Below are 25,981 nucleotides of genomic sequence, written 5' to 3'. Positions count from 1 at the left end.
TTTCTTCTCAAAATGATCGGTGGCCATGATGACTACAGACTCCTTCAAAATGAGCTAAGTGAATCAAAGAAGCCAGAAATGAAGAGAGAACATTATGTTGGTCAGGGTTGACCGTGTTGGTTACTGTCCTGAACATCATGCTTCACCTGTTTTGATAATGTATTATAATAAAACAGGACAATTTATCCCAATATTGGTCCTCAAGTATGCAGATGTTTTCATTAAAATAAAGATGTGGCTATTACTGCGTTGTGTGCTGACTGATTGAATTGAATTCTTATGGGTGACCTTTGGCGTAAAATATAGTATCTCATATGTATGATTTCTCAAAATTACAAAACTCAAACAAATCCTTACAACCTAACTGTACTATGAATTAAAAGGGCTTGATTGAAAGCGCATTTGCCTCACTGAGAATCCCCAGTCCCTTGCCTGTTAGAGGATGTGACATCATAGGGTTAATTTCCCCAGGCCAGCCACCCGGATATAATCATCCGTCTTGGCCTGACAGCATCTGGTCTCCCCAACCATTAAATCCCCTTCTCATCCCTATAAAGCCAGATGGACGGCTCAGAGAGCCAACGCCAGCTGCTGCTTTCACCCCAGCCGACCTATCACAGGAGGGATGGGGAGGGAGCTTTGGATCACAGGGCTCTGGTTGCAGCATCCCTGGAGCGGCTACTGTTATCTGAAACACAAGGGCCAGGATAGGAGAACAGATCTAAAGAAGAGATAGACGGGGAATCATCCAGGGGTCGGCTTGCTATGTCTGGAGTGGAGCAGGAGGTGAGAAAAAGTGTTTTCCATGTAAACACCCCCTCAGAAGGGATAAGCGGAGGAGCGGTAGAGAGAGGAGGAAGGGTAGAGAGAGGAGGGGTAGAGAGAGGGGAAACGTTCCTTTTCCCTAGGATATTACCCCTCTATCTGGCTACCTACTACGGCTCCTTTTTTAAAAAATTGCGGAAATCACATCAAGGAAAGGTAGGTACATACCCCTAATCTGGGAGGGCAATTAAGACGAGCTTGCATGTCATGTTGGCAGGATTAAAAGTCAGGCGTTTGCCGTATTTATACTTATTGACTTACAGAGGAATGATCACTGTGCAACATTTCATGGTGTGAAAAGGACAATAAGAGATGATTAACTTGAGAAACGTGCTATATTATGGAAATGTTATGTTGACTGTCTTTGTACTGTATTTGATCTCCAATTGGACAGTGACAAAGGCTGAGACTGGCTCTGGGTTGTGATTGGTTGAGATCTTGCACTGCACATGTTCCTCATTATATGAATAAACAGACAGACAGCTGGCAGGCTGCATTCTGAGGTGGGACCGGCGATGGCTCATGTGTCTTTGTTTTCACGGCTCACTTCGAGGCAAGCAACACTGAACCATGCATGAGAGCACCAGCAGTTCCTGACGACTGTGTGATCTCGTTCTCCATAGCCAATGTGAGTAGGACCTTAAAACAGGTTAACATTCACATGGCTGCGGGGCAAGACAGATGACCAGGACGCATACTCAGAGCATGTGCCGATCAGCTGCCGGGTGTCTTCACTGACATTTTCAACCTCTCCCTAACCCAGTCTGTAATACCTACATGTTTCAAGCAGACCACCATAGTCCCTGTGCCCAAGAACGCAAAGGTAACCTGTCTAAATGACTATCGCCCCGTAGCACTCACATCTGTAGCCATAAAATGCTTTGAAAGGTCATTGCTCACATCAACACCATCCTCCCAGACACCCTGGACCCACTCCAATTCACATACCACCCCAACAGATCCACAGATGACACAATTTATTTCGTACTCCACACTGCCCTCCCACCTGGACAAGAGGAACACCTATGTGAGAATTCAGTTCATTGACTACAGCTCAGTGTTCAACACCATAGTCTTCTTCCAAGCACTATGGTGTTGTTCACCCACAACAGCATGGCTGCGCACGACTCCAACACCATCATTAAGTTTACTGACGACATGACAGTGGAAGGTCTGATCACTGACGACAATGAGACAGCCTATAGAGAGGTGGTCAGTAACCTGGCAGAGCTGTGCCAGGACAACAACCTCTCCCTCAATGTCAGCAAGACAAAGGAGCTGATTGTGGACTACAGGAAACGGACGGACGAGCACGCTCCCATCAACATTGACAGGGCTGCAGTGGAGAGGGTTGAGTGCTTCAAGTTCCTCTGCGTCCACATCAGTAAGGAATTAACATGGTCCACACACATCAACACAGTCATGAAGGAGGTTGAAAAGATTTGGCATGGCTCTCAGTTCCTCAAAAAGTTATACAGCTGCACCATTGAGAGCATCTTGACTGGCTGCATCAGTGTTTGGTATCGCAACTGCTTGGCATCCGACCACAAGGCGCTACAGAGGGTAGTGTGTACGGCCCAGTACATCACTGGGGCCGAGCTCCCTGCCATCCAGGACCTCTATACCAAGCAATGTCAGAGGAAGGCTAAAAAAATTGTCAAAGACTCCAGCCACTCAAATCACAGACTGTTCTGCAAGCGGCACCGATGCACCATGTCTGGAACCAACAGGACACTGAACAGCTTCTACCCCCAAGCCATAAGACTGATCAATAGTTAACCAAATAGCTACCTTGACTATATGCATTGACCCTTTTTGCACCAACTCTTTTGACTCATCACATAAGCTGCTGCTACTGTTTATTACCTATCCTGTTGCCTAGTCACTTTACCCCTACCTGAACATATCTACCTCAATTACCCCATACCCCTGCACATCCACTCGGTACTGGTACCCTGTGTATATAGCCAAGTTATCGTTACTCATTGTGTATTTACTCCTTGTGTTATAATTGTTTCTATATTTTTCTCTCTGCATTGTTGGGAAGGGCCCATACTAAGTAAGCATTTCACTGTTCGTCTACACCTGTTGTTTACAAAGCATGTGACAAATACAATTTTATTTTATTTGTGTGAGACTATAGTAGATTGTATCATGTCTGCCATACTATTGTACATGGCAGAATTCAGCATGTCAATACACTGACCCTCTGGCTCACACTTTAATGATATCTTATGAAGGCTTAATGAAGCCTACACTAGCCCTTTATAAGGTTTATATACTGTGCATGCTTTATAAATCATCATAAGCAAATACTATATAAACTATATAAAGGGTGGTGTGTGTGTGGTTGTGCAGTGCTACTGTATGTGTGCAAACTTTGGAGCGACTGTGTAAACAGCACACCTTCTGACACATTGCCTAACAAAGTGTGCTGAATTTCTTAGGGTTGGTTTTCCTCTGTATTTTCTCTGCTATGTTCTGCCACCCTTTTCTCTGCTTCTGGTGCCCACATCCTGCCCACAACACCCACTGCTGCCCTGTCGGCACAACAGGTTCTTGGGTTTAATCTGATGGAACCAGGGGTGGGGACGTATATGCTTTTATCTGTTTCTACAAATACACACTTCTACGAGGCGAACATCGTGTCATGTCATGAGCACTGTGAAAAATACACACAAATATTTTGCATCTAGTTTAGTTTTTATGGAGGATGCACCTTGGTGCCAATTTGTTTCAGTATTTCACAAAAAGATTAACACCTGGGTGCGTTCAGTAGGTGATCAGAGGTTTTGCCTTGATCAGAATCAGAATGAAAGTGCCCTCCTGTTTGACATATGTGTATTTCAGACCTCAAACATGCTACACACACACAAAACCAACCTACAACCAACCAAGCCATATGATATGCTATTGTAGTGTGCATAATATGTTTGTTTGTTTTCTGATCTGACGGTGTTAAATGATCTGTTTCAGGTTCTGCCTGGAGAGTGTCTTCTGGTGTACTCAATGCATTCCTAATGCTTCAGCAGACCTCAGTCCAGAAAGAGCCAACCTGTGGCTGTTGTGACACACCTGAGATACAGACAAGAGTCACATTGAGACAAGCAGAGCAGTGGGACACAACAAGACAACTCTCCACATGACTTTGTTGTTTCCTCTTAGCTGAAACCATGGATATGACTACGGCCAAGACCACCGCTAGCTTTCTCTCCACTGTCTCCAGCACCTCCATGACCCCTATTTTCACTGTTACAACGGACGCCAGGATGGAACAGGAGAATGTCACAGAGTCCAGGACAAAACTCATGACCACTAGCATTACTATAACAACAACCAACGAGACAAGCTTCAATGCCACCAAGCTGCCAGAGTTGGAGCTCGAGGGCTCTGAGATGGGCATGGTGTTGCTGCCCTTTGGCATCATCACTGTAATTGGCCTGACATTGGTCGTGGTAAGAAAGCAATCGCTTCAGTCACTACCTAGTTTCCATGCCCACAAAATATGTCTGTTTGTCACGACAGTGTACACAGTATGAATGAGTTGAATTTCCTCCTCTTATCTAATTAACAATGATATGTGTGACTCTCTGTGCCCCACCACGTCTCCCACTCCCAGATGCTGTATATCAGGAAACGGAAGAGGTGAGGAAGTTCCTTGAAATTCCTCATTATATAAGAGTTGAAGTTATCAGCCAGATTTGTGAAAGGGTGGGCTACCTTCCATGCATATCCAAATAATTATAGCATTAAGAGAAAAATGTCAGTAATCTTTGTCCTGGGAACACAAAAGTTGAACGAGCTGACGTTAGCACAGAGGAGTACCTGCCCATATTCTGAAAACTTCTGAAAACCTACCTTAATCAAGTATCTTGATTAAATCCCACGGTGTCCCCCCTTCCCCTAAAAAATAAAAAAAGAATAACACTCACACTTTTCTTTTCCTACTAGCACTGACTTAGCTGATTACTATTTTAGGAAAAATTGACTTACTATGATTATGATATGTGGTTGTCTCATATAGCTATATATTTATTTATTTGAAATGTTGAAACAAACAAAGAACACTTAGTAACTAAAAAAATATGGCAACTACTGTCTAATGATAATAACAATGATATGGCAACTACTGTCTAATGATAATAACAATGATATGGCAACTACTGTCTAATGATAATAACAATGATATGGCAACTACTGTCTAATGATAATAACAATGATATGGCAACTACTGTCTAATGATAATAACAATGATATGGCAACTACTGTCTAATGATAATAACAATGATATGGCAACTACTTGTTATGCTGATGAAGGAGGACCCAAAAGCGACGTAATAGAAACAGAGTCTTTATTCCAGTCTTAGAAAAAAACGATACTCCTGATATATCTAAGGTAAAAACAAAACAGGAAAACTGAAATCCTCTCGTCAGTAGAGATGAACGACTGGAGACGCGACCACTAGACACCTGCTCACATGCAGCATCTGATGAAGGCAAAAACACGACAGGGCGGAACAAGGACACTGAACAGCAAACATCAAACAAGAATCCGACAAGGACTGAAGCGGAAAACAGAGCAAGAAATAGGAACTCTAATGAGGGCAAAAATAGGGGACAGGTGTGAAAGAGTAAATGAGGTCGTTAGGAGAATGAGAAACAGCTGGGAGCAGGAACGGAACGATAGAGAGAGAGCGGGAGAGGGAGAAAGGGAGGAGGAGAGAGAAGGATAGAAAAGAGGGAAAGAACCTAATAAGACCAGCAGAGGGAAGCACAGGGACAAGACATGATGATCAAAAACATGACAGTACCCCCCCACTCACCGAGCGCCTCCTGGCGCACTCGAGGAGGAACCCTGGCGGCAACGAAGGAAATCATCAATCAACGAACGGTCCAGCACATCCCGAGATGGAACCCAACTCCTCTCCTCAGGACCGTAACCCTCCCAATCCACTAAATACTGGTGACCACGTCCCCGAGAACGCATGTCCATGATCTTCCGTACCTTGTAAATAGGTGCGCCCTCGACAAGGACGGGAGGGGGGGAGGGAAGACGAACGGGAGCGCGAAGAAAAGGCTTGACACAAGAGACATGGAAAACAGGGTGGACGCGACGAAGATGTCGCGGAAGAAGCAGTCGCACAGCGACAGGATTGACGACCTGAGAGACACGGAACGGACCAATGAACCGCGGAGTCAACTTGCGAGAAGCTGTCGTAAGGGGAAGGTTACGAGTGGAAAGCCACACTCTCTGACCGCGACAATACCTAGGACTCTTAATCCTACGTTTATTGGCGGCTCTCACAGTCTGCGCCCTGTAACGGCAAAGTGCAGACCTGACCCTCCTCCAAGTGCGCTCACAACGTTGGACAAAAGCCTGAGCGGAGGGAACGCTGGACTCGGCGAGCTGGGACGAGAACAGAGGAGGCTGGTAACCAAGACTACTCTGAAACGGAGATAGCCCGGTAGCAGACGAAGGAAGCGAGTTGTGAGCGTACTCAGCCCAGGGGAGCTGTTCTGCCCAAGACGCAGGGTTTCGAAACGAAAGGCTGCGTAAAATGCGACCAATCGACTGATTGGCCCTTTCTGCTTGACCGTTAGACTGGGGATGAAATCCGGAAGAGAGACTGACGGAAGCACCAATCAAACGACAGAACTCCCTCCAAAACTGTGACGTGAATTGCGGACCTCTGTCTGAAACGGCGTCTAACGGGAGGCCATGAATTCTGAACACATTCTCAATGATGATTTGTGCCGTCTCCTTAGCGGAAGGAAGCTTAGCGAGGGGAATGAAATGTGCCGCCTTAGAGAACCTATCGATAACCGTAAGAATCACAGTCTTCCCCGCAGACGAAGGCAGACCGGTAATAAAGTCTAAGGCGATGTGAGACCATGGTCGAGAAGGAATGGGAAGCGGTCTGAGACGACCGGCAGGAGGAGAGTTACCTGACTTAGTCTGCGCGCAGTCCGAACAAGCAGCCACGAAACGGCGCGTGTCCCGCTCCTGAGTAGGCCACCAAAACCGCTGGCGAATAGAAGCAAGCGTACCCCGAACGCCGGGGTGGCCAGCTAACTTGGCAGAATGAGCCCACTGAAGAACAGCCAGACGAGTAGAGACAGGAACAAACAGAAGGTTACTAGGACAAGCGCGCGGCGACGCAGTGTGAGTGAGTGCTTGCTTTACCTGTCTCTCAATTCCCCAGACAGTCAACCCGACAACACGCCCTTCAGGAAGAATCCCCTCGGGGTCGGTAGAAACCACAGAAGAACTAAAGAGACGGGATAAGGCATCAGGCTTGGTGTTCTTATTCCCCGGGCGATAGGAAATCCCGAACTCGAAACGAGCGAAAAACAACGCCCAACGAGCTTGACGTGCATTAAGTCGTTTGGCAGAACGGATGTACTCAAGGTTCTTATGGTCAGTCCAAACGACAAAAGGAACGGTCGCCCCCTCCAACCACTGTCGCCATTCGCCTATGGCTAAGCGGATAGCGAGCAGTTCGCGGTTACCCACATCATAGTTGCGTTCCGATGGCGACAGGCGATGAGAAAAGTAAGCGCAAGGATGAACCTTATCGTCAGACTGGAAGCGCTGGGACAGAATGGCTCCCACGCCCACCTCTGAAGCGTCAACCTCGACAATGAATTGTTTAGTGACGTCAGGAGTAACAAGGATAGGGGCGGATGTAAAACGCTTCTTGAGGAGATCAAAAGCTCCCTGGGCGGAACCGGACCACTTAAAGCAAGTCTTGACAGAAGTCAGAGCTGTGAGAGGGGCAGCCACTTGACCGAAATTACGAATGAAACGCCGATAGAAATTAGCGAAACCGAGAAAGCGCTGCAACTCGACACGTGACTTAGGAACAGGCCAATCGCTGACAGCCTGGACCTTAGCGGGATCCATCTGAATGCCTTCAGCGGAAATAACAGAACCGAGAAAAGTGACAGAGGAGACATGAAAGGCGCACTTCTCAGCCTTCACGTAGAGACAATTCTCTAAAAGGCGCTGGAGTACACGTCGAACGTGCTGAACATGAATCTCGAGTGACGGTGAAAAAATCAGGATATCGTCAAGGTAAACAAAAACAAAGATGTTCAGCATGTCTCTCAGTACATCATTAACTAATGCCTGAAAGACAGCTGGAGCATTAGAGAGACCGAACGGCAGAACCCGGTATTCAAAATGCCCTAACGGAGTGTTAAACGCCGTTTTCCACTCGTCCCCCTCTCTGATGCGTACGAGATGGTAAGCGTTACGAAGGTCCAACTTAGTAAAGAACCTGGCTCCCTGCAGCATCTCGAAGGCTGACGACATAAGGGGAAGCGGATAACGATTCTTAACCGTTATGTCATTCAGCCCTCGATAATCCACGCAGGGGCGCAGAGTACCGTCCTTCTTCTTAACAAAGAAAAACCCCGCTCCGGCGGGAGAGGAAGAAGGCACCACAGTACCGGCGTCGAGAGAAACAGACAGATAATCCTCGAGAGCCTTACGTTCGGGAGCCGACAGAGAGAATAGTCTACCCCGAGGAGGAGTGGTCCCCGGAAGGAGATCAATACAACAATCATACGACCGGTGAGGAGGAAGAGAGCTGGCTCTGGACCGACTGAAGACCGTGCGTAGATCATGATATTCCTCCGGCACTCCTGTCAAATCACCAGGTTCCTCCTGAGTAGAGGGGACAGAAGAAACAGGAGGTATAGCAGACATTAAACACTTCACATGACAAGAAACATTCCAGGATAGGATAGAATTACTAGACCAATTAATAGAAGGATTATGACATACTAGCCAGGGATGACCCAAAACAACAGGTGTAAAAGGTGAACGAAAAATCAAAAAGGAAATGGTCTCACTGTGGTTACCAGATACTGTGAGGGTTAAAGGTAGTGTCTCACATCTGATACTGGGGAGAGAACTACCATCTAAGGCGAACATGGGCGTGGGCCTCCCTAACTGTCTGAGAGGAATCTCATGTTTCCGAGCCCATGCTTCGTCCATAAAACAACCCTCAGCCCCAGAGTCTATCAAGGCACTGCAGGAAGCAGCCGAACCGGTCCAGCGTAGATGGACCGACAAGGTAGTACAGGATCTTGATGGAGAGACCTGAGTAGTAGCGCTCACCAGTAGCCCTCCGCTTACTGATGAGCTCTGGCTTTTACTGGACATGATATGACAAAATGTCCAGCAGAACCGCAATAGAGACAAAGGCGGTTGGTGATTCTCCGTTCCCTCTCCTTAGTCGAGATGCGAATACCTCCCAGCTGCATGGGCTCAGTCTCTGAGCTGATGGGAGAAGATGGTTGAGATGCGGAGAGAGGAAACACCGTTAACGCGAGCTCTCTTCCACGAGCTCGGTGACGAAGATCTACCCGTCGTTCTATGCGGATGGCGAGTGCAATCAAAGAGTCCACGCTGGAAGGAACCTCCCGGGAGAGAATCTCATCCTTAACCTCAGCGTGAAGTCCCTCCAGAAAACGAGCGAGCAACGCCGGCTCGTTCCAGTCACTGGATGCAGCAAGAGTGCGAAACTCTATAGAGTAATCCGTTATGGATCGATCACCTTGACATAGGGAAGCCAGGACCCTGGAAGCCTCCTTCCCAAAAACAGAACGATCAAAAACGCGTATCATCTCCTCCTTAAAGTTCTGATAAACGTTAGAACACTCAGCCCTTGCCTCCCAGATAGCTGTGCCCCACTCCCGAGCCCGACCAGTCAGGAGCGATATGACGTAAGCGATCCGAGCTCTCTCTCCTGAGTATGTGTTGGGCTGGAGAGAGAACACAATATCACACTGGGTGAGAAAGGAGCGACACTCAGTGGGCTGCCCAGAGTAACAAGGTGGGTTATTAACCCTAGGTTCCGGAGACTTGGAAGACCAGGAAGTAGCTGGTGGCACGAGACGAAGACTCTGAAACTGTCCTGAGAGATCGGAGACATGAGCGGCCAGGGTCTCAACGGCATGACGAGCAGCAGACAATTCCTGCTCGTGTCTACCGAGCATTTCTCCCTGGATCTCAATGGCAGTCTTGCGAGAATCCGTAGTCGCTGGGTCCATTCTTGGTCGGATTCTTCTGTTATGCTGATGAAGGAGGACCCAAAAGCGACATAATAGAAACAGAGTCTTTATTCCAGTCTTAGAAAAAAACGATACTCCTGATATATCTAAGGTAAAAACAAAACAGGAAAACTGAAATCCTCTCGTCAGTAGAGATGAACGACTGGAGACGCGACCACTAGACACCTGCTCACATGCAGCATCTGATGAAGGCAAAAACACGACAGGGCGGAACAAGGACACTGAACAGCAAACATCAAACAAGAATCCGACAAGGACTGAAGCGGAAAACAGAGCAAGAAATAGGAACTCTAATGAGGGCAAAAATAGGGGACAGGTGTGAAAGAGTAAATGAGGTCGTTAGGAGAATGAGAAACAGCTGGGAGCAGGAACGGAACGATAGAGAGAGAGCGGGAGAGGGAGAAAGGGAGGAGGAGAGAGAAGGATAGAAAAGAGGGAAAGAACCTAATAAGACCAGCAGAGGGAAGCACAGGGACAAGACATGATGATCAAAAACATGACACTACTGTCTAATGATAATATTAATGATATGGCAACTACTGTCTAATGATAATAACAATGATATGGCAACTACTGTCTAATGATAATAACAATGAAATAAAAAGTATAAGGCAACTACTGTCTTCTGTTTTGGAGTGACAGCCAATTTAGTAATTCATACATTGTGCAATTATGAGTCTTATAACGGCATCCAATAATTAATCTGAAAAGATTGTTATAAATGACATCTAATTCACAAAGTAAGGTCTTGGTTTTGTTTTGATAGATGACGTCACCATAGTGTAGGATAGGAAGCAGCAGTTGGGTTAGTAAATGATTTTGAATGGATATAGTAAAACCATTCTTAGATCTGTATAGTAACCCAAGTTTATAGTTATTACTTTTTTTTGAATGCACTAACTGTAAGTCACTCTGGAAAAGAGTGTCTTCTAAATGACCAACATTTAAAATGTAATGTGTTTCTAACAATTCATTAAAGGTTTCAATACTACATAGATGCATTTTTCTAACTATTACTTTCCTCCTGCCCTGTGTTCACTATTCAGACTGGAGAAGCTGAGGCACCAGCTGATGCCCATGTATAACTTTGACCCGGCAGAGGAACAGGATGACTTGGAACAGGAACTACTGGACCACAACCTCACAGGACCCAATAACAAGGTAGTATATGACACAGGTCTGAAGCAGTGCCCCGGCTACACTCCCCTCTTTAGTGATACTGATCCTCTACTGTAGATCTACGATGATACAAGTCTTGATGGTTACATTATGTTTAGACTCAGCTTTAATAACCTGCAGTGATCTATTGCTCACTGATCTACAGTTACTGGATCTTACTGGATCTCATCTATGTTTATCTACAAAGGATTCATAAATCTATAGGTTCAGAGCATCTTAATGTACTCCAACAGAGCTTTGTGATTACAGTGCTTACATTACCAGTAACCAGTTGCTATTTTATACTCATATTAATTGAAATTTTTCTTGAAAGTTTTGACAATAGGCAAAATGGAAATAAGTAATGTGGTAAAGTCTAATTTGTGTCTGTTGTTGCATTTTTCTTAAGCTACCCTTTCAAAAAACACTTAAATACTACGTGTGGACCTTGCCGTGTTAATTATTCTCCATTTACATACAACAAGTTCAAAGATTACAACAGAATACCACTGTAAACACATGCACAACCTTTTCTACTACACTGGAGTGACACACACCTATACCCTCATTTCACATCTTCTCTCTGTGTGCCTAATACCATCAATAACGTTGATTACTGCCTATCACTCTCATCTCACTGCTCCTAAATGTCCCAAAATTATTGATTTCCTAATTTTCCCCTTGTGATTAACATGACTAGGCTATGCATGTGATTATAACAATATGTGTGTGGCAGTACTGGTTTTCTTTACACTGACAAATACTACATAATTATCTCTTCCAAATTAACATACAGTAGATATCTTAAGTACTCAATTCACTTCTCCACCCATTGATTTGTTTCCCTAACGCTACATTACTAAAACAAATGTTATAAGCAATCACAGCAGTGGAAGATTCATTATTCATTGGTTCCAAAAGGAAAAATCTGTTCATATGACCCCTTATGGCCATGGCATTACAAAGTTATGGTGGATGATTCTAGTATTACCATGGCAACTATTGTGTCTCACAGTCAACACCCCCCCCCCCCCCCCCCCCCCCCCCCCCCCACCCCCCAGACTCTCACGACCTCCCAGGGGACGACACAGAGGCCCAGTCGCCTGGTCTTCACGGACGTAGCCAACGGTCTCAATGCATAACTACACTCTTAAATGCATAAGAGGGGACTGGAGGGAGTGGGAAGGGGACTAGCTATTCCGTCATTGAGATACGTTGCTCAGGAAAAAAAGGAAAACTGGAATGAAGGCCATGGAAACATACAGATGTCTGGGGGATGTTTTTCAGGCTGGGCTATAAGGGAATTCTGATGTTTAAGTTGTAACGTAGTCATAGTTTAACTGTGAGGTTCTGCCATCATTGTCATTAGTCCACATCGTCTACAGTTCTTAAGTTGTCTCCAGTGACTATGGTGGGATATATGGGGAAATTAGGTGAACTGTATTGAACTAAGGATTTTGTACCTGTTGTTATTTGTTGCACAAATACTTAAAGGGTAGTGTTGGATCACTTTGTTGGATCACTGTCTTTCTCTGTAGTTAAGTGATATTGGTGGTAGAACTCCTACATCCATCTTCATTGAAAACTTTGTCTAGAATGTATTAATTTCCACATGTTCGTATTTTGCTGCTAAATGTAGACAACCACATTTGAGAAGAGACTCCTCTAAAACGGTTATGCAAAAATGTAGACTTTTTACTGCTTATATAATGGTGGTGGACTAGAGACCTGGAACAACGAGGGAATGGACATTCTACACATTGGAGAACTAGAAATCAGGAGATCTGGAGGACATTGCCTGCGGTACTGTAAATTACTATACCCCTGTCCACACATCCAAAATGTGTCTTTCAGCACTTCTGTCTCTATCGCTCCCTTTGCCCTCAAAGTATTAGTATATTTCCTCTATAAGTAATAAAGTATTAGTATGTTTCCTCTATAACAAGTAATAAAGCAGCAACATTGGTTTCTATACACTTAAAGATACAGTATTTAACCAACAGTATTTTGACGACCACTTATTGTGCTGCTACTTTTTGATGAATACATGACAAACGAACATAGCTATGTGATACTTTTATTGGTAACAGACAGACCAAGCAGCACCTCTACACTCATGCAAAAACACACCATAAAGCGAGACAGATCAGAGGCAAACTAAAAAACACCCTTTTGAGTTGTGTATTCAAGTTAAAATGGATTACATTGAAAATAAATCTTCATGAAGTGTATGATCAAGGAGACTGAAATGAAAGGGACACATTTTCAAATGTTGCAAAAAATATGAAAAGCTTAAAAACTGGAGATGTTACAAGATAACAGGACCCAACTACACTACTCAATATTTAAAAGCCCTTGTACATAAAGCATTACAACAAGCACATGACAAACTCCTAAGATATGTGTTCTTATATATACACACACACACTGAATATACTGTATCTATATCAGTAAGCTCATAGAGCAACACTGTCAACATAATATAGACAGTAGATATCCTGACATTGCTGAGGTATGACGTTAGGTTAGGAGGCACTTCTACTGACATCACAATGCAGTACTTCGGGTTTATTTACCTGTACGATATGCTGTTATGAACCTAGTGAGATGAGTGGACAGCAGATATATGTTCTATAGGTCTCATAAGATCGCATGGGATAAGCAAAGCTAAAATCAGTCAGCCACCCCTCTGGGACAGTGTTCAGTGCCAAAAACAGACTCGTTTCAGACCTGGTCCACATGGCAAACAGTGATTCCAGCCAAAGAGGTGAATTAACAAGAAAAAGACAGAGTATAGGTTAGAAACTTGCAACTGACAGAAAAAGACTGCATGTGGCCAAGTCCACCCTCTCCAGAAATACATATACTAAATGCATATACTACATATACTAAATACTAAATGTTAACTTTTATCTCACTATTTCATGTCTCACATGTCACTGACATCAATTCATCAAATGGTATGGTTGTTAATCTAACATATCTGCAGTGTGAAAGTGAGAACATGAAATTAAATTATGACGTATCTTATGTAAAAAGCTAAGAGGGGAGCATGTAAGGGTTCACAGAGGTTGTGATAGAACAAATAAAACATAAGTAAAAACTACAGCAAACAGTAAAATATTGGGTCCTTTTGAACCTAGGTACTGTAGATAGACCAATTCTCATGACAGACATTTCATCAGAGCTACTAAAGGCTTCTGCTGGGACTCACTTAAAGAGTTTGTCAGCATGGAAGTGGGAGGGAGAGTGTGAGGCTAGCGGGTACAGTACGTATGGGAGTATCCTGAGTAGGTATGTGTGTGTGTTCGTTTTTTTGGCATGGGGAGAGGCTATAAGAGTTCTCTGCTTTTCCGTGACTGAGGTAGATTGAAAGGTAAAGGGGCTGAGGTGAGTTGAGGTCTGAATGAGGTTTGTGTGTCAAGTCATATTGTGAATGTCAAAAAACAAATCAGAAATGCATTATACACAATAAAATAGAATGATATCATAACTGAGTAGAATGACATGTTTCTGAATAGCTAAATGCATAGCTACATTAAGGCAAAATACCTGAGGTTTTAATGAGTGTATTGAGAAGATAAAGGTAAATACAAAACCTGAGTGTGGTCCGATGTCATGTCAATTGGACACTGTTGAGTTTAGACTTATTTCTGCTCATGTTAATGGTAATGTAAAATGTATTCAAATGTATATCTAACAAAATATCCCTGTGTTTCTTCACAATCAGGACAGACATAAGGTAAATTGGGTCATGACTCTTGTCCCAGCAGCCGCTGTTTGAAATGCATCCTTTTCTTTTTAAACCCCTTCCCCCACCATCCCACCACCATTATCACCCCCATTATCGCCACCATTATCACCACCATCCCACCACCATTATCACCACATACACGCACACATGTACGTGCTCACATACATGCATATGCATGCACGCACGCACGCACACACAAACACACAGCATCAACCAATCTCGTTCATGAGAAAGGGTTTGGGCAGTCAAACTGCATTGTTGCACGCATTGACCAAATCCTTAGTAATCAATCAACTGACCAAAGCTATGTCCATCATTGATTGACCCAGCCACAGGGCTGGATAGACTCCAGGCACAATAACCCAACCAGGCCTACTGTTCTACAAAGCAGGGCTATTATCTGTTGTTTTAGATCCTCATGACAGTGGAGGTTGGATTATACACTTAGAAAAAAAGTTGCTATCTAGAACCTAAAAGTTTTTTTGGGCTGTCCCCATAGGAGAACCCTTATTGTTTGCATGTAGAACCCACAGAGGGTTCTACATGGAACTTAAAAATGTTCTACCTTGAACCAAAAAGTGTTCTACCTGGAACCAAAAGGGTTCTCCTATGGGGACAGCCAAAGAACCCTTTTGGAACCCTTTTTTCTAAGAGTATACACCTCTTTGTCTCTGCCCAAACCTTGAGGTAGTACTGTGGCACATTGTCTATTCCCCCTCTGACTCTTCCTGGGCTGGAGAGTGAGATGGTGAAGCCTCAGTGCGTAAAGACTGTGACTGTGAGGGGCCCTCCTCGGTTTCTTCTGAAGGACCCTGTGAAAAGACACAAAAATACAGACATTAGTATGTACATGTATGTGTGCATGTGTGAGAGCGAGTGCTTGCGTGCACATGTGTTTGTGTAATGAGTAGTGATATACTTGTATGAGTGTGTAAATGAGTGATTCTGTACATGTGGGGAAATAGGTCTGTACGTGAGACCAAGAAATGCTAGGGAGAAGACGGTTATGTCAGGAAACCAAGAAGAAAGGGGAAGAGAGCGGTTATATCAGGTTTCCCCTCAGCATTGACTCATTCGTCTCATTCGCATGTCTGTGTCTGAAAAAGGGAGTCTGTCTATGGTTTCAGTTCTTAATGTGTTTTAACTTCTTTGAAACTTGGTTCTGCAGTGAAGATTGTGATAAGATGGATGAGGAAGTTGAATGACATTGGCCTCTTTTTTTGTGCCAGTGTTGGTGTAATACGTTGATTCTCTAAAAGAAGGTGCTATATGAACGGAAGTTCATATTCATCCTCCATGAAAGTAGTGCTCAAGTACAATAGCTAAGAGGATAAATTGAAGAATAGAAACATAATATGACCTATTATGGTGTACTCCTTCTTACCTGCTGTTCCTGGACAACTTCTTGAACTACTCTCTGAGGCTGTGGAGAAGAATAAAAGTGAGAGAAAAAGAAGAGAGAAAGGTTGTTCAATCAATCAGTCAAACTCTCCATTGCACAATGCAGGCCAGCGGTTGACAACTTCAATCGTCAAGGGCTGCAATGGTTTACTTTTAATCACTGAATGATTTAGACCAGGACTATTCAACTCTTACCCTACGAGGTCCGGTGCCTGACGGTTTTCTGTTCTAAATGATAATTAATTGCATCCACCTAGTGCCCAAGGTCTAAATCAGTCCCTGTTTAAATGTGAACAACGAAAAGCAATGGCTTTGAAGTCCAGAGTTGAGTTTGAGGGATTTAGACCAACGATGGGCAACTCAGTCGGGATCTCAAATTACTGTTGAGAGTTTGAATAGCAGAATACACAAGGTGCAATTTCGAAATGTGGCTGTGCATCAGCAGTTTTTATCTTGTTATGTCAGTCACTGACAGTCACTCAATTAGCCCATGTCAGCAAAACATTTTTGATTGGTGAGTCAGCCTAAACTTACCAACCAGGGGGTCCCCATTGATTTTATTCGTCACTCTCACTCAGATATCATATCTTCCCCACGAGGGGAATTTCACTTAGGGCCACCAAAAGTCTAGGACTGGTTCTGACTGCATGTGTTGGTATGGTTGAGGGTAAGCAGACCTGCGAGCCACTGCGGCCCCTCATGATTAGTTCAGATTTTTTGTGGCCCCCACCCCTATCAAAGTTACCATCCATGATTCAGAACTAGGACACCAGGTTAGGGAATGCTCCTGCCAATTACTGACACCAATCAGGAAAAACAGAGGGCACTATTGCCCTTAAATCATTGTTGCCAGATGGTCATACCATGGATCATTTAGCTATTTGATTTGGAATTTTAGGACCCCTTTAGGTATACATTTTTTTGTTGTTGAAATTGCTCACAGCCCACATAAACACATTTTTATTTTTATTTATTTAACTAGGCAAGTCAGTTAAGAACAAATTCTTATTTACAATGACAGCCTAGGAACAGTGGGTTAACTGCCTTGTTCAGGGGCAGAACGACAGATTTTTACCTTGTCAGCTCGGGGATTCGATCTAGCAACCTTTCGGTTACTGGCCCAACGCTCTAACCACTAGGCTATCTGCCACCCCCTAAACGACAAAACAGACAGTACAAAAATAAATCATAGGGAATAAGGTTTTGAAGTGTCTGTCCTATATCTAGGAGATCTAAGAAAGCTCAGGAAATATATATTTATATTTTGGACACACGGTTAACCCCTTTTTTGGAGGGCACAAAACTACTTCAATACTTTCATTCATTTTTGATAATGGTACCTGGTTACCTTCAGAGTCCCGTGACACTTATGGGGGTTGTAGAGCAAAACGGAGAACAACATCATGTTTGTGAGTCTCCTCTTTCCATAGTGGGGTCATATTAGTTTGTAGCCCAAACGGTTTGGACGCTACAGACAGAAGTTGGCACATCGAATCTATCGACTTCAGATGACTCCTGTGAGGCTTCTGGGGGTTGTAGAGCAAAATGGAGAAACTGTTCGGACACGACAGAAGTTTTTGTGAGAAGATCAATTTTCGGAATGTCTCCTGGTCTGACAAACAGAGCTTTAGCTCTGCCACTTTCCACCGCAGATGCGGAAGGCCGACTTGGGCGGTTGCGTTTGATTGAGATACAGCCCATGCAAAAATATATATATCTCTAGCTTAAAAAGACTCTTATGGATATTTTAAGGCAGCACTTACCAAACTTGGTCCTGGGGAGCCCAAAGGGTGTATATTTTGTTTTAAGCCCGAGCACTACACAGCTGATTCAAATAATCAACTAATCATCAAGCTTTGATCAGCTGTGTAGAAAAAAAAAACGTGCACCCCTTGGGGACCCCAGGACCGAGTTTGTGAAACACTGCCTTAAGGACTGAAGTTGTGCATTTCTAGAATACAAAGAGAGATAGGAGTCTAGGGGCGTACATTTGAGGCGCATATCAGTAGGCCTCATTACATGTGTGTGCTTGAGTGAGTCTGTATGTTAGTCTCATACCCATTTCCTAGGCCGGCCCCTTGGTCTTCTCTCCCCGACAGGCTCTACTTCCTGACACAGAAATGATGGAGGATAAAGCAGAGATGATTGTATTGTTTATTATATACACAAAATGTCTACTCACAACCCTATTCCTACAGTTATTATTTTCTGTTCAGCTCCTCTGCCTAGTTGGATTCTTTGTTTTTATTGCATATTTCATGTTGACGATATCCATGAACATGAGAAGATGATCTTACCTTGGGTGTGGCACGAGGGCCTTTGTTCTTGCTTCCTCTGGGTCGTCCTCTCGGCCTCTTTGGAGTTGGGGGGCCTGTGGGCTCCTGGGGAGAGATGAAGCAAAATCAGGAACTGCCATGGTTGTCACTCTGACTTTATCCATAGCCAAAGCAGCTGTGCTCCACTCTATTCAATAACATTGTATAGAAAACCTATGCCAGACCACAGTTGTTAAAATGTGCATTTGGGTTGCTGCTTATGACAGGGTGACATATTTCAGTTATTGTGTCATATACAGATTTAGGATCATAATTTGATCACCCTGTTACAGGAGAATGTTCCTACAATGCAGGACACTTTTTGTGTATTTGATTTTTAAAAAGGCTTCTGAAGTTTATAATATCCACTTAGAAATTTCAGACTTCATTTTCCCTTACGAAAAATGTATCAACCCCTATAAAATGTTTCATTAATTATAATCCACATAATTATTCACATTTCCTGTTGCTGCAGGATTATTTTCCTGCTCATCAAACTAGCTCAAATGAAGTACAGTGTATGAAGTATGTATGTGGAGGGTTCTGTGGTGGTCCAACCTCCTGTTGTTTCCGTGGGCGACCCCGGCCCCTGCGTGGAGGTGTAGAGGCAGGTGATTGGGCCACGCCTCGCTGTGGTGACGGCTCCTTGGTCCCACTGTTGCTCATCCCTGTGTCTGTCCACCAGCGCAGTAAAATGGGGGTGTGGGCATGGACGCCCAGAGATCAGGCCTCAGGGCAGAGGGTTAGGGAGGGGCAGACTTGAATGGCAGGGGGTAGGACACCTGGGAAGTAAAAGGGGGGCTCAGGTTAGCTAGTCAGTTTTGGGCGGCCTCTTTCTAGTAGGCCTATTGTAAAGACATAGTTTATACTATCGTGCATAATCTTTGTATTGTCCCAATGTGACTGGGGGCTGGACAAGTTGATACAAATACACTTTCCTCCTCTCTCTCTGAACCTCATAAAATCATTATGAAAGGCCACACTGCTTTCGTCTTGCAGTCAGTCACAGAGCAAGTGTGAGAACTGCTTTATATAAGCCTTTGCACCAGCCATTGCAGGTTCATCTGAACACAGACAGGGGTTTGGCATACGTAGGGAAACATTATCTCAGTCTGCAGTAACTATAAGTAGCAGAGATATTCACAACTCAGTATCCCATTCAACATTTAGATCTAATCCATCCAGTCTGTACCGGTTATTATTGGTTATCTACTCTATGTCTGTGAGGCTGTATATATATAGGCTACATGCCTGCTTGTTGACATATTTGTTAGATTATGAGAATATGTGATTATGTACAGTGCTTTCAACATGGGCTTCTCAGTTACTTTGTACTTGAGTTCATATGTGCCTTTAATCTAATATCACCTTCCAAATTGAATACTGTATCACCTTCCAAATCAAATCTCACCTTCCAAATCAAATCTCACCTTCCAAATCAAATATTGTCTGCACTTTGCATACAGATATTGGAGGCTACAATTCAGTGCTAAATATTTTGCTGCTACACAGGTTACTTTTGTTCATTTCACTAATAACTAAAAACTAGAGGGATTAAAGGACACTCAATTGATTTGAATAATGTACGTTTCATCTGCGTTTCATGCCTTCATTAATTAATGAATTGTGTTTTGACTAATTATAGAAACATGTAGAACATAATCAGAATTCCAAGCTCAAGCTCAGACCAATCAAAAAGGAGATATATCTTCTTGTTGCATTGATATACACTGTAGCTTTTCTTTACCAACAAATACATTTAAGCAGGAAATTGGGAGTTGAATTTGTCTGTCTGCAGGAGTAGGCTGCAATGTTTTTAAATACAGGTGAAGTCTATGAACAGATACTTTTGCATAGCAGGAGACGATTCGTTTAACTATGTTGCTGGCAGTGAACTAGGAGGACTGAATGTACTTTTTCCATATGGGCGGCAACTGCAACCATAAAAACACATTCTGTGCATTCTTTTAAAACTACCAGAATGTGTGTCAGGCAGCCTACATTCAAACTGTCACGTCTCTTATGTTATACTTTTAAACTTGAACTTTGGACTGTAAACAAATTAGGTCTACTTGACTTAAAAGGCGCCACTTACCAACATAAAATATAGGTTAGAGCAGTGGTATGGTGTCCAATGGAGCAGGACTAACATTGGGCTATAATAACGATACAGTAGATCACACAAGAGAAAAGTAAACTATTTGTGCATTTTTATCTTTACAGCATAGTCTATATCGTAGACCTACACTGCATCGTCAATACATGTTTAAAAGGGATATTCAATTAATTTTACATAATTATTACGTAACCTGTATGAGTTTATTTTAATTTACAGCCGGCGCGAAAGCCATGTGTTTACAGCAGAAGATGCAGGTAGAGAGCAAATCATATCGAATCGAAGGACAGCAGTTTGTCTGCGGGTAACCGTTGTACTTAATCTGAATGATCCGAATACACGATTGAGTAGTAACATATTAATGAAATTGAAGAGAAAAATAGCAACAATGTTACTGTAGAAAAATAAACGATAGCCTGTAGGCAGGCCTATAGGAAGGGTAAAATGCTTCACCTACCTTGCTCCCACCAGCTGGTTTTATTGTTAAACTAGACTACCTAATAAAAACACCGATGGAATTGTAGGAAAGTTTACTATTCAGTCTATATTTTAGTCTAACGATTTCTTAATCTTACAGACAGTTAATTGAATAAAGTTTATCTTGGAATGAACTAACAATATGTCTCTTTCTTTCTTTCTCTCTCCCTCTTCCCCTCTATCTCACTCAGTCTGTGTGTGATCTTACGTTTGTCTGTCGTATCCTCGTAGTCACGAATACCCCAGTTGAAGTATGATGGGGGTTGGAGCTGCATCATATAGGAACATTGCATACTTTCTCTACCATAGAGGAGGGGTGAAACAGTCGAACACGCCCCTTGCTCATTGGACCACCCACTTATGAGTGATGGGCATCATACAGATGTAGGTTCTTAATTTGATCACCCTGTTGCAGGAGAACTTTCCTGCTATTCAGGACATTTTCAACTTGTACTGTATTTGAAGTTTAACAAGTCTTCTGAAGTTTGTAATTTTGACATTTCAGACTTGATTTTCCCTTATGAAAAATGTATCAACCCCTACAAAAATGTCCAATAATTATAATCCACGCAATTATTTACATTTCCTGTTGCTGCAGGATTATTTTCCTGCTGTATCAACCTGGCTCGAATTAAGATTTTACATCTGTAGGCTACACTACACTCAGAGGGTTCTACATAGAACCCAAAAGGGTTCTACCTGGAGCCAAAAAGGGTTCTTCAAAGGGTTATCCTATGGGGACAGCCGAAGAACCCCTTTGGAACTCTGTTTTCAAAAAGTGTAGCTGTAGATACTGCAGCTCATACAGTTACAGTGGGGCAAAAAAGTATTTAGTCAGCCACCAATTGTGCAAGTTCTCTCACTTAAAAAGATGAGAGGCCTGTAATTTTCATCATAGGTACACTTCAACTATGACAGACAAAATGAGAAAAAACAATCCAGAAAATCACATTGTAGGATTTTTAATGAATTTATTTGCAAATTATGGTGGAAAATAAGTATTTGGTCACCTACAAACAAGCAAGATTTCTGGCTCTCACAGACCTGTAACTTCTTCTTTAAGAGGCTCCTCTGTCCTCCACTCGTTACCTGTATTAATGGCACCTGTTTGAACTTGTTATCAGTATAAAAGACACCTGTCCACAACCTCAAACAGTCACACTCCAAACTCCCCTATGGCCAAGACCAAAGAGCTGTCAAAGGACACCAGAAACAAAATTGTAGACCTGCACCAGGCTGGGAAGACTGAATCTGCAATAGGTAAGCAGCTTGGTTTGAAGAAATTAACTGTGGGAACAATTATTAGGAAATGGAAGACATACAAGACCACTGATAATCTCCCTCGATCTGGGGCTCCACGCAAGATCTCACCCCGTGGGGACAAAATGATCACAAGAACGGTGAGCAAAAATCCCAGAACCACAAGGGGGGACCTAGTGAATGACCTGCAGAGAGCTGGGACCAAAGTAACAAAGCCTACCATCAGTAACACACTACGCCGCCAGGGACTGAAATCCTGCAGTGCCAGACCTGTCCCCCTGCTTAAGCCAGTACATGTCCAGGCCCGTCTGAAGTTTGCTAGAGAGCATTTGGATGATCCAGAAGAAGATTGGGAGAATGTCATATGGTCAGATGAAACCAAAATAGAACTTTTTGGTAAAAACTCAACTCGTCGTGTTTGGAGGACAAAGAATGCTGAGTTGCCAGGCTCTGTCGCAGCCAGCCGCGACCGGGATGTCCGTGGGGCGACGCACAATTGGGCTAGCGTCGTCCGGGTTAGGGAGGGTTTGGCCGGTAGGGATTTCCTTGTCTCATCGCGCTCCAGCGACTCCTGTGGCGGGCTGGGCGCAGTGCGCGCTAACCAAGGGGGCCAGGTGCACGGTGTTTCCTCCGACACATTGGTGCGGCTGGCTTCCGGGTTGGAGGCGCGCTGTGTTAAAGAAGCAGTGTGGCTTGGTTGGGTTGTGCCTCGGAGGACGCATGGCTTTCGACCTTCGTCTCTCCCGAGCCCGTACGGGAGTTGTAGCGATGAGACAAAATAGTAATTACTAGCGATTGGATACCACAAAAATTGGGGAGAAAAGGGGATAAAAATTTGAAAAAAAAAAAAAAAAATAGAAAAGAATGCTGAGTTGCATCCAAAGAACACCATACCTACTGTGAAGCATGGGGGTGGAAACATCATGCTTTGGGGCTGTTTTTCTGCAAAGGCACCAGGACGACTGATCCGTGTAAAGGACAGAATGAATGGGGCCATGTATCGTGAGATTTTGAGTGAAAACCTCCTTCCATCAGCAAGGGCATTGAAGATGAAACGTGGCTGGGTCTTTCAGCATGACAATGATCCTAAACACACCGCCCGGGCAACGAAGGAGTGGCTTCGTAAGAAGCATTTCAAGGTCCTGGAGTGGCCAGTCTCCAGATCTCAACCCCATAGAAAATCTTTGGAGGGAGTTGAAAGTCCATTTTGCCCAGCAACAGCCCCAAAACATCACTGCTCTAGAGGAGATCTGCATGGAGGAATGGGCCAAAATACCAGCAACAGTGTGTGAAAACCTTGTGAAGACTTACAGAAAACGTTTGACCTCTGTCATTGCCAACAAAGGGTATATAACAAAGTATTGAGATAAACTTTTGTTATTGACCAAATACTTATTTTCCACCATAATTTGCAAATAAATGTATTAAAAATCCTACAATGTGATTTTCTGGATTTTTTTTTCTCATTTTGTCTGCCATAGTTGAAGTGTACCTATAATGAAAATTACAGGCCTCTCTCATCTTTTTAAGTGGGAGAACATGCACAATTGGTGGCTGACTAAATACTTTTTTGCACCACTGTACAATACCATGAAAATAGGTCCTACACTGTACGTAAACAATTGTTTAATCTGCGTTATTCTATGAGTTGAAGGGACTTCAAACCAAGAATTCGAGCTAATATGTTAAAGTTTGTTTACTCATCAAACTCTGCTGAAAGTGACCTAAATTCAGTGCTTAATTTGAGCCGGATCTTGCCGGAACAGGATCCAGCACCTCCCTGTTTTGTCACGGAACCTATTTGGCCAGATCCGGTACCTCTCCTGGCATGAAAAATAATGTTAACTTTTTGCATTGTAAAAACTAGAATAAAAGTGATCAAAGTTAATTCGATTTACCTCTTAATTCTCCTGTCCCCACAAAAAAACAATGTGAAAAATTTGATTTTCAGCTCGGGAAGGCCAATAATTTTGCCACAGAGGATCAATAGCTTGCCTAGCTGTGGATTGTAACCCAATAACACGGAATAGCCTACAGTCTGGAACAAACAAGAAATCTGTCAGTGAAAAAACAGCAGGCAGGCAAAACAGGCCTTTCACAATATTTCAAATACAATTGAGGGAAAACACAGGTTTAGAGAAGACTATGCTGTAGGCTACAAAAATATTTGATCAACTTCCAAATATTGTTTTACAAATGAGAGAGAGGCTTTCGGCACGAGCTCACAGGCCATCACTAGCAAGTGAGCTGCTCATCTTTGGGTGAGTCAGTGAAACTGGAAAGCACTATTAGGATTATAATTTCCTCCTCATATTGTAGCCTACAATATTTGTCTCCACACACTGAGGCCTAGGCTATTGATGGACTCAAGACAAGGTCCTTTTTATTGATCTCAGATTCTTAGCTTGTCAGTGTCAAAGTAGCCTGCCATTTCGATCATTTGTGCGGTATTAAAAAAGATTCTGACAAAGTCTTCAGTCATGTAAAATTATGTAGAATTGTATGAAATGCGTTTATAAAAGGACACATTTTTCCAGACCCCAGGCTACTAAAAATGTTCCCCATGTGTGCAGCTTCTGTAAGTGCCTTTACTCTACTGCTCGATGCCACTACGCATATGCAATGAAATGTATGCAATGCTTTATTATAAAGGTAACTTTTATCCTCATGTGTTCCGGTACCTCGGAACTCCACAAGTCACCCCCCTCTCGCGCTCACTTTTTGTTCCAGCACCTCCCGATTAAAAATAATTAAGTTCATTTTTGCTCAAAACAACAGCCATCATTATTATATTGCCCAGCATGCTCTATTGCAGGTTGATTTTCAGAATTGTTTGTTTCAATACCTGTGTTTTTGCATGCACATTGGTTGATTCCTCTTATGCTACACAAACATACATTTTTCTAAACTAATCCAATGTGTTAGTAGTTGGACTTATTGCACCCAGTTCTGAGATGGCTATTCCAGTTTATATGATTTAGGTCGTCTTAATAATCAATCTTCCCTACTCCAGAAGTAATTCTGAATGCAGGATGCAGATGATTAAAAGTTCCAATTGTTGGATATCCTCACTCTAACTGTTCTCCAATAGGAACTACACATCACTTTGCCTGTAAACCAGGAGTTTCAAACTGCTGCGTTAGGGTGTAACTAAGCCCTCAAAGAAAGGCCTTATGTATCTATTATGTAATGCACTGTCATAAAGAGTTTAATTTAAAAAACAACATATTCACTTAGACACACAATTGGTGAAAGCTACAAGACTGAAAACCATTGACTACAACATATATGTGTCTGTCTCTAACAAATACAGACATGGGTGGTAACTACAAATCGCTCGATAGGCACACTGGGAAATATGCAAAAAGGTCAAATAAATTCTCAAGTTGAATTGTATGTACACTCAACTCCTAAAATCTAAAGTTGAGTGAACATACAATTCAACTGGAGAATGTATTTTGGTTCAGCTACAGTATATGCCCAAATATTGAGCAATCTCACAATTCTATTGCAGCTGGTTGCCATACAATTGTATGTTGAATCAACATCTTCTTGTTTTTTACAGTGTAGAATAAAAAATTAAAAACATTTAAA

At 43.1% G+C, this 25,981-nt stretch overlaps 2 protein-coding genes across 3 annotated transcripts; one reads left to right on the top strand and one right to left on the bottom strand.

The window, feature by feature from the left end:
• Positions 1 to 618: 618 nt before the first annotated feature.
• LOC129851189 (uncharacterized protein C3orf18 homolog) lies at positions 619 to 13,060 on the top strand. The gene is made up of 5 exons (XM_055917559.1): positions 619 to 981; positions 3,802 to 4,280; positions 4,445 to 4,470; positions 10,953 to 11,067; positions 12,126 to 13,060. Exons 2-5 carry the CDS (start codon positions 3,999 to 4,001, stop codon positions 12,204 to 12,206), a joined length of 504 nt encoding a protein of 167 aa, XP_055773534.1. The 5' UTR covers positions 619 to 981; positions 3,802 to 3,998; the 3' UTR covers positions 12,207 to 13,060.
• Positions 13,061 to 13,138: 78 nt separating this feature from the next.
• On the bottom strand, positions 13,139 to 25,906 carry LOC129851187 (high mobility group protein HMGI-C-like). Of its 2 annotated transcripts, XM_055917557.1 has the most exons (6): positions 21,336 to 25,906; positions 19,093 to 19,316; positions 18,517 to 18,600; positions 18,278 to 18,328; positions 16,203 to 16,241; positions 13,139 to 15,630 (listed from the first exon to the last, which is right to left on the bottom strand). In XM_055917557.1, the coding sequence occupies exons 2-6, from the start codon at positions 19,198 to 19,200 to the stop codon at positions 15,526 to 15,528; spliced, it is 387 nt and encodes a 128-aa protein (XP_055773532.1). In that variant the 5' UTR covers positions 19,201 to 19,316; positions 21,336 to 25,906; the 3' UTR covers positions 13,139 to 15,525. The 2 variants fall into 2 exon arrangements, 1 of the variants encoding a protein (XP_055773532.1); XR_008758939.1 differs by lacking the exons at positions 13,139 to 15,630; positions 16,203 to 16,241; positions 18,278 to 18,328; positions 18,517 to 18,600 and having other exon boundaries at positions 19,210 to 19,316.
• Between the last annotated feature and the right edge of the window lie 75 nt (positions 25,907 to 25,981).

This window comes from Salvelinus fontinalis, chromosome 3 (genome assembly GCF_029448725.1).
Source record: "Salvelinus fontinalis isolate EN_2023a chromosome 3, ASM2944872v1, whole genome shotgun sequence".
Classification (NCBI taxonomy): Eukaryota; Metazoa; Chordata; class Actinopteri; order Salmoniformes; family Salmonidae; genus Salvelinus; species Salvelinus fontinalis.
The sequence above is the reverse complement of the archived record's forward strand: the minus strand, read 5'-3'. Positions and strand labels throughout refer to the sequence as shown.

Excerpts from the sequence above, each read along its gene's own strand:
- LOC129851189 (XM_055917559.1), top strand. The coding sequence starts at position 3,999 with ATGGATATGACTACGGCCAAGACCACCGCTAGCTTTCTCTCCACTGTC. Across the intron at positions 4,471-10,952 it reads TATATCAGGAAACGGAAGAG|ACTGGAGAAGCTGAGGCACC; the intron begins GTGAGGAAGTTC and ends TTCACTATTCAG. Across the intron at positions 11,068-12,125 it reads TCACAGGACCCAATAACAAG|ACTCTCACGACCTCCCAGGG; the intron begins GTAGTATATGAC and ends CCCACCCCCCAG.
- LOC129851187 (XM_055917557.1), bottom strand. The coding sequence starts at position 19,200 with ATGAGCAACAGTGGGACCAAGGAGCCGTCACCACAGCGAGGCGTGGCC. Across the intron at positions 16,242-18,277 it reads GGGGCCGGCCTAGGAAATGG|CCTCAGAGAGTAGTTCAAGA; the intron begins GTATGAGACTAA and ends TCTTCTCCACAG. Across the intron at positions 15,631-16,202 it reads AAGTTGTCCAGGAACAGCAG|GGTCCTTCAGAAGAAACCGA; the intron begins GTAAGAAGGAGT and ends GTCTTTTCACAG.